We start from the raw sequence: 11,285 nt of genomic DNA on the forward strand, positions 1-11,285 counted from the left end.
CTTTTTCCATCCCTGGCTTCTGTGATCTCTCTATAAAACAGATATAATAATATTAGCATTGTCACTAGGGTGATAAGGCTTAAAGCAGTTTGAGAATCCAACATGAAAGAGGCTATAAAAAGCTCAGACACTCTGATGCATCTGAGATAACTCATTACTCAATGGGCCAGCAGAAACAGCAGGAGAATGCCAATATACAAGTTGCAATTAGAGATTTGCTGCAACTTGTAGAGCTCTCAAGCATCACCACAGATTTCTGGTAAGTGAAGTCATAGATAATTCAGCTGCCTGTCACAAGCACTACAATGACCACTTTCCAAAGAGCCACAGCAGATTTCAAAACTGAGCTGGAAAGAAAACTTCAGCAACATAAAATTCTTAGAAGGAGTATGACATATGAAAATAACCATTTCCAGGATGTCTACCGAGACCAGTATTTTCTCTTTCTAACATACATCAAGATATATATAGCACAAGAATCCACACATGGACATCTTCCTCTGTACTCCCACCATCACACAGCATGATCCTGCTTTTTCCCCCTGCACTCACCACCCAGATGTTCTCTGCTCTTCGCCTTACAGCCTTCTCTCCCTTTGCTCAGCTTGTAACTTGAAGAAAGAGTCAAGGTTTTCTTTCATCACAAGGTTTTGTAAGACATGAGACAAACAAGAGTTACTTGTCAGTAAGGAAATGAGGAGAAGCTTGCAGAAAGAGCCTCCACCTCTTTCTTCACAGTACATTACTGCAGGGAAATCCCAGTCCAAAATGGATTCGGCATACACCCTTGTTTGAGCAGGAAAGGTAGCTCTGCCTTGGTGTAAACATTGGAATACCAGTGGAAACTCTTGAGCTTTGCAGACTGAGCTGAAGAGTGGTAAAGGTGGTAAGTCGCAAAGGGGATGCCCCATATTTCTAGAACCATCTAGTTGAAAGGTTTCAGCCGAGTATTTCCACTTTGCCATCTGTAATTCAGGAAGAATCAGGTAATCCACTAAAGTTTTAAACTGTCTCAAATGCCCATTCTGTGCAAATGTCTGATATCTTACGAAACCACAAAGGATAAACCTTCTCTCACTGCCTCCACACCATCCTCCCTTCCCAGCCAGGACAAACAGTGCTTGATTTGCTCAGCAGTCCCCATTAGCCAGCAGGAGCCAACACCTGCAGCTCTTCACTGCAAATGGGGATGGTGCCCAGCTGCAGCTGCCAAAAGCATATGGGCAGCTGGCCACAGCCTATCCCCCTCTCACTTTCCTTGAGGGTACAACTAATCTTAGTCAAAGACTCACAAAGTATTCAAATTTCAAATCTAAATTTGACTATTTGTCTTCAAGACAGGCAGTGTTTTAACAGTCAAAGGCAGGGCTCAACATTTTTCAAAATAAAAGAGAAACTGATTTTCTTGTAGCATCAACCAAAACTCTAAGTTTGCTATCACTGAAATGAAGGAAATAGCAGTCCTTTGGCTATTAGCAGTGCAGAGATGGGAATAAATCAATATGGTATACTGGCTCCTTTAGCTTTTCCTTTAAAAAGCTGAGAGTTCAGACTGCACCTTACTGCCTTTATTCTGGTTCTTGGAAAGTAAAAGCATTATTAATCCATAAAAAAGCACCCTCTACCAAAAGAGTTCAAAAGCAGTCAAAACTGCCCTTGCTTTGCAAAGGAAGTAACCACCACAAAGGGAAGTATTTCGTCTCACAGAAAATGTCAATGGCAGAGCTGCGTACTGCAGGATAATTAAGTTAGAAGTCAAACTAGAACTCAGTTCTTGCAGCTGCCTACTGAAGTTCTTTGGCCAAAGAAATGTCTGTTGTTAGAAACTTGTCTGAAGTCAGTTTGAAGCCAGCCACCAGCTCTGTCTACTGGGTACACTTAGGAGACTTCAACCACTTCACAGATTCTACTTGACTAATGAGGGAAGGTGGTTCTCCTTCACTACAACTTGCAGAGTTCACAGCTTTTGCAAGTAGAGATATCTGAGTCCTACCTACACTGTCACAGGGAATTTCTGAGTAGCCATGCTAAGCAGGATAGTGACAACCATGAAGCTACTAGGCCATCTCAGTCACAAATCAAAATACTCATGTAAATTAGACTTTAGTCTCAAAATGTGTTTCTTGCCTAAATATTTAAACACATAAATAACCTCCAGCCATTCCAGCTTGTCATTTTAAGCTTTCTGACATTTATTGTTCGCAAGAAAAGAAAGGTCAGACTTATCAAATCTGCATTTATGCTTCCATGACATTTTTCTCCAACCAAATCTTTCTGAATTAAAGAAGCAAGACAAATGTGGCACATTTCATAAAGGACCTTTCTCAGCCCAGCACTGCAGTCTCAACAACCATATTGAGCTCAGAAGTGGCTTCCCAGGAAACAGATGCTGTTGCTTATAAGAGATCTGGAAAGCAGGCAACCTGAATTGATGTTTGCTATTAGGTAAATCACTTGTGCCAAAACCATAGATCTCCTAGACTCATAGAGTTCATAGATCTCTTTAGCTCTGAGTAACCCAAGAGGATGCTTTAGTGTGAGAATTAGACAGGAAATGTCCAGGCACAGTGTGGAATTTGCTGCTGTTTGGGAAGCAACTTGGATTCTCAAAACATCAGCACTCCAAGGGAGTTAGCACTGATGTATCCAAAAGGTGGGATCTTCTTTATTAAGACAAGGCTCACTTAGTTGGGAACTTTTAAGTGCTAAATCCTGCCAGTCTCCCTTCAACTCTTCTACTTCTTTTGGCTAATTCACGAACATTGTCACAAACACACATTTTATTTCCTATCATGTAATGTTTGTGTGAGATGTGCAGTGAACCAAATAACCAGATTACTTCAGGATCCAATTCACTCAGACACTGCAAAATCACCTTTGATTTTGAAGAATGTCTCTGCTTTTGTATAATAAAGCACTTAAGTTTCCCTGTGCACTTCTTTACTGTAGATATTTATTCCCTGTTTTTAAGGATGTGGAAATAAAAGCGCAGCAAGTTTAGAGAAAACATATTTTTTCAATGTGCCATAAATGTTCATTCAAACATAATAAATTGTTACTTGTGCCCCTTTTGGTGTTTGTTTATGGCTATTTTACTGAACATGCTTATGAATAAGAACATTCATAAGAACAATGAGCCTAAAAGTAAACAAAATTTGCAGAAAACAGACCTAGAAAGCATAAACACATTGTGTATAATCCTGGCTCTCAGTGAAAATAAGCAACACCACATAACTCTGGGAAAACAAAACCATGTGATCACATCACATTTTCCATTAATAACTCAAAGACTGAGCATAATTTCTAACATTATCTGTCAAATAATCAGCAACAAATTTGCAAATCCTGGTGGCTTTACTGTGAAAGCCCCAAGGCTTTGCAAGCCAAATTTTTGTGGTCAACATGGAAACAGTGGACAAGGCATCATGAGTCTAAAGAGTCATAATCCATGAGTTTTATCAGTGCTGATGGAGTGGGAAAATTACTTGGACAGGAACAGGCAGTACAGCAGTAGGATCAAGGATCATACTGCCCACAAAACCAGGCAAACCCCATCAATAGACAGTTTAATCTTCAAGAAGCATTTCCAGTTCAAGAAGAGGCACTGTGAACTGACTATATCCATATTTCTGGAGAGCACCAATGACTGGAGGTCTAGAGGGAAGTGCTACATACCTAATAGGGCAGGAAAGTCTCAGAAAGATGCTTTTAAGCACACACATGATTCACTGATTTAGCAACTGGTAATCACAGGCAGCCCACTGTGACACCCACAACCCAAGGGTAGAAGAGGAAAGCCTTGATTTGCACTAGTGCACGTCTAGAGTAAACTCAAGTGTAACTCACACTGTCCTTAAGCTTTGGACTGGCAAAGCTGGCCTGAGAGATGAGGCAAAGCACAAAAGCCCAGCAAAGAGCAAAGCCACTTGCACTACAGCAAAAACCTTTCAGAAGCCTGAAGGCAGTGCCTCAGTCTTATCCAGCAAGTTCTGCCACTGCTTTATCAGAAGAGCAAGATCAGATCTCAGGTGTGGTACACAGTTGAGGGTGAGAGAAAACCAGAGAGCAATTGCAAAGTGACCAATATCTTTTACCAGTTTTCTGCTCAGTATGACACAATGCCAAATGCTATCCTTTGAAGGCAGCAAAAAGCCCACAAAATATAATGAAAAATATAACTAAGAGACCTTGATTAAATGCTGGTACCTCTAAAATATGCAGAAATAATTCTGTAGACTTCACTACAGTCAGATTTCAGCTTGGAGCTCTGATTTTCATTTACAAAATGTCCACTTTCAAAACCACGTTTTTACCTAGTCTGAAGTTCTGTCTAATCTTTAGGCATAGGGTTCCTCCTGCAAATGAGTTCAGGTGTATAGTAGCAGCCCCCTAAAGATGTAAAGCCTAATTGCCTCAGCATTATAATAGCATTGGTATGTAGTGAATGCAGACAGTTTCAGGGAGAATACATGTGGCAAGTTAATAAAATTTTAGATGAAGGCCACAGTGCAGGAGTAATATTTTGCCTAGCCAGGGGATGAAAAGTTATGCATTGATATTTAAAAAATATAATTGGAATGTTAAATCTATTTCATGAATGAAAGTACATTGACCTTTAGAGGGAAGAATGACTCATTTTCAACCCTGTATGCCCCTTCTTAACACACGCTTCCCACCTCTGCATATGTAAGTAGCAATTAATTTTCATGGGAAGTTATTTTATGGCCATTTCAGCTTATTAAATTTCCTGGGTAAACTCACAAGAAGCCTATTTAGCAACATTTGTGGCTCAGGTGCCCTGTAGTGAGAGAAGTGGTTACCTGTGAGGTTCACATGAAAAAAATCCAAATACCATTACAGGATTAGGGTGGAAGGACTCTTGGATTATTTCCCCCAAGAAAGCTCAATAACCCATCCAGAGTACGCTGCTACAGAGACCCACTGTGGTTCAACACTATACAGCAAAGCCTGTAAGACCAGAACTAAAGCCAGCCTGAAAATCTCCTGAAAGTAATGTTCACACTGGCTGTTCAGTCCCCCATGGCAATATATTGGTTTTCATTAGATTCTTTTGGGAAAGGTTTCCTTGGAGGCAGAGCAGAGTTACTAGTCAAAACCACAGACAATGAGAGCAAAGTCAACAGCAACCTTGTAGTTGAGATTCCCCTCAAATACAGGAGATCTGCAGCGCTGCACTCCTGTCCAAGCTTCTTTCTCCCTTCCTCTGCATTTATTATTTTGTGTCTTTCATACAGAAAAGATTCAAATTAATTGTTTGGTTTTTTTTTTGTCCTAGAGAAGCACTGGGAGAAGGCTAACAAGACAGTACTAAGTCCAAAAGCATTTCCAAGAGAGGAAAACTTTCTTGTACCCAATTTGAAAAGGCCAAGCTGACGCAGAAATGGTAGATGGGCTGAGGTTTGATCCTATTCCAACTGAATGAAACTTCCATGCAGTTTCTCTAAATGGAAGCTTCTTGCAGGATGCTCTGTTCCCACAAGGAAGAGTGTGAGAGAAATCTGGCATCAAGAATATTTGCAGAAAAGCCCTGTAGAAATTCAACTTTATGGCTTGTCTGCAGAACAACAGCTGCCCATAAGTACATCCTTTACTAATTGCTCAGTAACAGACTGAGACAAAGTGCTTTATGCTTTGTACAAGCATGCTGTTAAAAAAGGAAAGGATTCACTTCAGTTAAATTTATTTTTGAGCCAGCAAATGAAAGTGTTAGTTAAAGAGAATAAAGCATTATTTACAGGACTCTGTTATCACTTCTAAGGTCAGTGGGACTTCATCCCCTTGCCATTTTTCCTCACCCTAAAATATAATTCATTCTCCATTCACATGGAGGATAATGTGATGAAAATAATTTAGCAAGGTAATTATACATTTTTCTGGGAAATACTGCAATCCTGGACATCTCCAGCAGACAAGAAGAAAAACAAAAGCCCAGTATGCCAACATAAGTGAAGCAGCTTTCCATTGTTGATGGGAGGATTGTGTTGTTTGAAATCCATTTCCAATTAGCTTAAGCAATGAAGGAAAGGCTCAGTTGCCTTAGGAAGGGCTTTAGTTAAGCCCCGTGCACATTAGCTGCAATGGTGTCAATAACTGCTGGAATCTCACAGGCTGGTGGATGCTGTTCGTGCCGTTATCACTGTGTCAGCACATCCTGCTGTCGACAGGGCTACACAGCACAAATTTAAGGCTGGCAGTGACACATGGTTTTCACATAGACAGCACCTTAGCAAAGCAGGAAATGGATTTCCTAATATTGTTAAACAAACCCATGTTACAAAAGCAAGGCAAAGCCACAGTGTAACTATGCTAAAGAGTCACTGCTGAAAAAGCAGAGGTGCAATTCGGAAAGAGATCAGGATTTTTACAGGAGATTGTGAACAGCTGCAAGGAGGTTACCACTTCAATATGGGTAAAGGAGGTCTATATTCCTTCCCTCTGCTCCTCCTTTTCCTACCTCCTCTGTGACTGACTTTGCATGAGTGTGTTGCAGTAAGAACAGCAGAGCTTTCTCTCCAACATGATTTTCCAGGGGCATAGCTTCCTACTGATCTGGAAAAACATGAATTTCTCCTCAACAGTGAGACAACAGACAAAATAAAGCACGTGAGTTTTAATAGCTTTGTATTCACATCAGAGAACCTGTTAGTTCTTATGTATGCCCTTCCCTCAGGTTAAAAACACACCTTCATCCTCTAAGACAAATGCATGTCCTCAAGCTCCATCACTGCTGTAAGTACCTGATTAAAAATGGCATTCAAAACTAAGGCTTCACTGCCCAAGGAGATCTGTAAATCAAAACAAGTGCTAATCACAACAAATCCTCCAAATAGAAAGAAAAGGAGACAGTAGGGTTTGGCGTCTTTAATTTTTAATTATTCTTTATTTACGGCAATGTAGCAAGGCAAGACCTGCTAGAAGGTGGGGGGTGTTGGCCTCGCCTAGCCACCTTGTGGTGGACAGCACCTCTGTGTTATCCCTGCCAGATCCAGCACAGGAAGAGCTAAACCTGGGTACCTCACTTTAGCCACAGCTGCAGGACTTACAGCCTATCCTGACAGCCAGCTTTGGTTTTCCTTTCAGGCAGCAAGCAAGGAGATGAGTTCCATTTGTAGCTCTTCAGATGGCTATCCCATCTTTTCAGATGAGCATCCAAAATCAGTTGCTCCAACTTTATATTCAAAGCCCAGCAGTGACTTCTCCCTCCTCTTGTGAACTTACTGAAGTGTATTCTGTGGTCCATTAAGTAGGTGCCTACTCAGGGACACATCATTGACTTCTACAAAGCTTCATAAAAAGTACCTGACTTAACTCACTGTGACAAATTATTTGGACCTGCAGTCCTCTAGGTATTATATTCTTCTAGTAGGAAAGGCTGAATCACAGCTTCTGTTAAAGATACAAAGCACACACAGAATGGAAATTTCTCTTGATCACTAGCCCACAACAGAGTCCTGATTTGAGATAAAGGAGCTGCCCCAAACCGTGACTGCCAATCACCGCCCACCAGAACCAAAATTCTGAGCTGGGTTCTCTCTTCGCACAAATACCAGTGCTGCACGAGCCTTCTCAGATGTACAACTTCTTGTACTGTAGCTGACAGAATGCAATTCACTATGGATCCTTTGGGGTTTTAAAATGTCAATCAGCCCCTATATTTTATGTTTAAAGATCAGGAATAATAGTAATATCAATATCTAGTAATAGAGATAGTAGCATTAATGTACAAAATCAGGAGCCAGACCCAACTTTAGAGATGTTTGTGCTGTTCCCTGGTCTGCTGTCACATAACCTTGAAAACACTCGCAGCACTTTGAGGAAACATCCCTTTTTAGGATGATATTTTTTAAGTTTCAAAGAACCTGATCTTCTTGTCCTTCGACTAATGACACTTTAACCTTCTAGGACTTGCTCGTGGCTTTCTAGCACATAGAAACTCTTGGCGTTTCGCAAAAATCCCTCGTCACCTTCAAAATAGTCCTCCTGGCCCCACCAAAGCGCTTCGATACATTTCGCACGGGTAAAGCGCAGCCCTTAGGGACAAGCCGTGAGGGGAAGGCGCGAGTGCTCGGGGGAGCTGCGCTTCCCGCATCGCCGGGGCCGGCAGTGACCGGGACGGTGCGGGGCGCTGGACGCGTGTCCGGGCGGGGACGGCGCACGGCAGCGCGGGGCACGGCGGGGCTGCGGGAGCGGGCGCGGGGCGCTGCCCGGCGCGGTGCGCGGCATGCAACGCACGGCTCACCTGCCGCGGAGACGTAGAAGAGGAGGCGGGGGCGGGCGGCGCGGATGGCCGCCGACAGCCCTCGCTCGCTGCCCGGGAGGGCGCCGCGGCGCTCGGGCATCAGCCGCACCCGCAGCCGCCCGTCGCCGGCGCGGAGCCACCAGGCGAAGAGCTCGGTGAGGTTGAACTCCAGGTGCGCCCCGCCGGGGCCCGGCTCGCCGGCGCAGCCGTCCCGCACGGTGCCCTCGCCCAGCTCCAGCACCAGCTGCTTGGCGCGCCGCAGCCGCCGCCCGGCCGCGGAGGGCCCGGCGGGGACGGCGGGCGGCTCGGCCCGCGGCAGCGCCCCGCGGGCGGCGCGGAGCAGGGGCGCGCAGTCCAAGCGCAGGCGGCACCGCGCCGCGGCGCGCCCCGGCGGCCCCAGCACCAGCTCCCGCACGTAGGTGCGAAACAGCGAGGGCACGACGAAGTCCATCGCCAGGCTCCTCCTCTGCAGCCGCGAGAGGCCGGGGGTGTCCCGCGGTCCCGCTGCCGCCCCCGGGGCCAAGCTCAAGGCGAGGCAGGCGGCGGCCAGGAGGCGGGCGGGCAGCCTGTCCCCAGCCATGACCCGCGGGGGGCCGGCAGCGCTCCGTCCCGCGCCCGCGGAGCGGCGCCGGGGAGCGCGGTGCCGGCGCGGCGCTCTGCGGAGGGAGCTCGGGGCCGCCGCCGGCCGCTCCGCCCGGGGCCGCCGCTGCGCGGGCTTTGCCGGCTCCAACTACCCGCCACAACGCAGGCATTACCCTGCGAGCGCTGACGTCACGCCCGAGCGCGCCCCCCGGCAGCCAATGGCGTCCCCGGTAGCCCTCATTATGCAAATGTACGGGGGCGGGGCGGGCGGGGCGTTCATTGAGGGAAATGGCCCGGCGGGCGCGGGGAGCGGGCCGGGTGCGCGGTCCCCCGGGACGGGCCGGGCACGGACGCGCCCCGGGAACGGGGGCGGGCAGCGGCCAATTGCTGCCCGCAGCGGGGCACCTGGCAACAGCATTGCCCGGAGGGGCTGGGGGCGGGCACCGGGCGCCGAGCCCGGCTGCCACCCCCGTGTGGCGGGGGGCTCTGGGGTCCCGTTCCCCGCCTCTTCTCTCTGGGCAGGCAATGATGGACATACCTGTCCGCTTTTCTTCCTTGCTTTCCTTTTCTTCCCTTCATTTTTTTCCTCTTAATTTATTTTCCTTTTCCTTCCCTCTGTGCTCCTTCCCCATCCTTCCTTTTCCTCTCTTCCTTTCCTTTCTTCCCTTCCTTTCCTTCCTGGCTTCCTTCCGTACCTCCTTAAAGGCTAACATCCATAAAAGAACCCTGCATGTCTTTCCCCTGTAGAGAAAGGGGGAAAAAAATTAGAAGCAAGTAGTGGGGGGGGGGGGGGGGGGGGGGGAGAAATCTTAGAGTATAAGTCATTCTAAAAAATGGATCAAAATTCTTCAATTTCTGCATGAAAACAACAGCCTTAAGAAAGGTCCATGCAACAATTTCCCCTTTTTTCACCCTTCATAAATACAATTTAATTACTGTAATTACATTAGTGCTGTGCCTTAGGATAGCTAATCATAACTCATTCATATTTCTGGAAGTTGCCTATATGAATTAATGACTTATTATTATCTCTTTAGTTTGATACTTAATGCATGTATATTTTTATAATCCAGGTACTTTAACTATATAATCATTAGAGTGCAATTATTCTGTCGTGCAGTTATTCTTGTGCTTATATCAAATTAATGTTAATATACAGATATTGTGGAGCAGAACCACAGTGTAATGCCTCCGTAATTGTAATGCCACAGAGTGTAATTGCAGGCGCAATGCTAGAAAAGGGAACCATGATCATTTCTTCACAGAAGCGTTGAGGAAGGAACTTCAGGGCAATTGCTGAAGGATTAGTTAAATAATAGAGTTAATACAAAAAAAGCCACCTCTGTGCTGTGTTTAGCGTCATAGAGGTGAGCTGATTCAAAGCCCATCTGAGAGGCTGGCATTTCTCTGGCTGCAAATGCTTTGGACAGATCCTTGCTTTACCCCAGCTCTTCTTATTTCAGAGTCCACTAAATCAACTTGCACAACATGTGAAGCCTAATCCCTTACTTTTCACTTTTAATGGCTTTGGGTCTCAGTCTCATAATGAGCCACCAGTAGGGTGCCATCCCTGGCTCTGGGACAGAGCACAGATGCCCTGTCACAAGTCCCAGCACCTTAGTGCTGGATGTACCAGTGACCGTCCCAACACTGGCACCATGGCTGTGGCCAGCTGCAGGTGGCCACCAGGGAGGCCTCACTGCTTGCCTCTCCTCTCTGCAGCCCAGCACCTCCCTGCACCCACAGCTCTGCTTGGCCCTGGGCCAGCTGTGGGTCCTGAGCAGCAGGAAGGAGGCAGTGGCAGAGAAAGAAGAGGAAGAGAGGAACAGGAAGAAGGCAGTGATGAGGATGAGACCTCCATCATCCTCATCTGGCCCACAGCTCCTGCAGTGCCACTCCTGGGTTGGTTGTGTTGCTATACCCCATGATAGGGTAGGAGAGGTTCCCAACCATGCACACATCACTCTGGGATTGATCTCTGCCTTCCCTGGCAGGGAGCTGATGGGGACATTTCCATGTCCTACATCCCCTGGTCCCCTTTTAGTCCCCAGCCAGGAAGGGTAAAATCTGCTGTTCTGGCAGCTCAGAGGGAGCCATGGCTTGGGCAGCACCTCTGTCCCACCCCTAGCATGGGCCTTTGTCCTGCCCCTGTGTCCTTTCCCATGGGGCAGGGCTGTGCAGGCACATCTGCCCTTGGGATGGGGGAGCAGCAGGGCCTGGCACTGGTTCACCTCTCTTTCTGCAGCTCCTGGGCACTGAAGAAGCTGTAGGTGGGAACATAACAGGGGTAAGCTGGGAAATGCTTCAGGAGCAGCCTGAGAGCGGAACACAGCTCCCCAGCTGGGCAGAGGTGACCCTATGTTTGGGGGTGGTGTTGAGCACAGCTAAAAAGAGAGGATAGGCAGCTGGGGACTTATTGAGCTGTCTCCCTGCCCCTTCCCAG

The 11,285-nt window shown here is 46.7% G+C and overlaps 1 protein-coding gene across 2 annotated transcripts in view; it reads right to left on the reverse strand.

The window, feature by feature from the left end:
* ALK (ALK receptor tyrosine kinase) overlaps positions 1 to 8,976 on the reverse strand; it is a 306,482-nt gene extending 297,506 nt beyond the window's left edge. For both annotated transcript variants that reach the window (XM_085575795.1, XM_085575794.1), the window contains exon 1: positions 8,261 to 8,976. In XM_085575795.1, coding sequence (XP_085431921.1) covers positions 8,261 to 8,840 — 580 coding nt within the window. In that variant the 5' untranslated portion in view covers positions 8,841 to 8,976. The remainder of the gene's footprint in view (positions 1 to 8,260) is intronic.
* Between the last annotated feature and the right edge of the window lie 2,309 nt (positions 8,977 to 11,285).

The sequence above is a fragment of the Lonchura striata genome, chromosome 3 (assembly GCF_050655825.1).
Source record: "Lonchura striata isolate lonStrDom1 chromosome 3, ASM5065582v1, whole genome shotgun sequence".
In the NCBI taxonomy this organism is placed as follows: domain Eukaryota; kingdom Metazoa; phylum Chordata; class Aves; order Passeriformes; family Estrildidae; genus Lonchura; species Lonchura striata.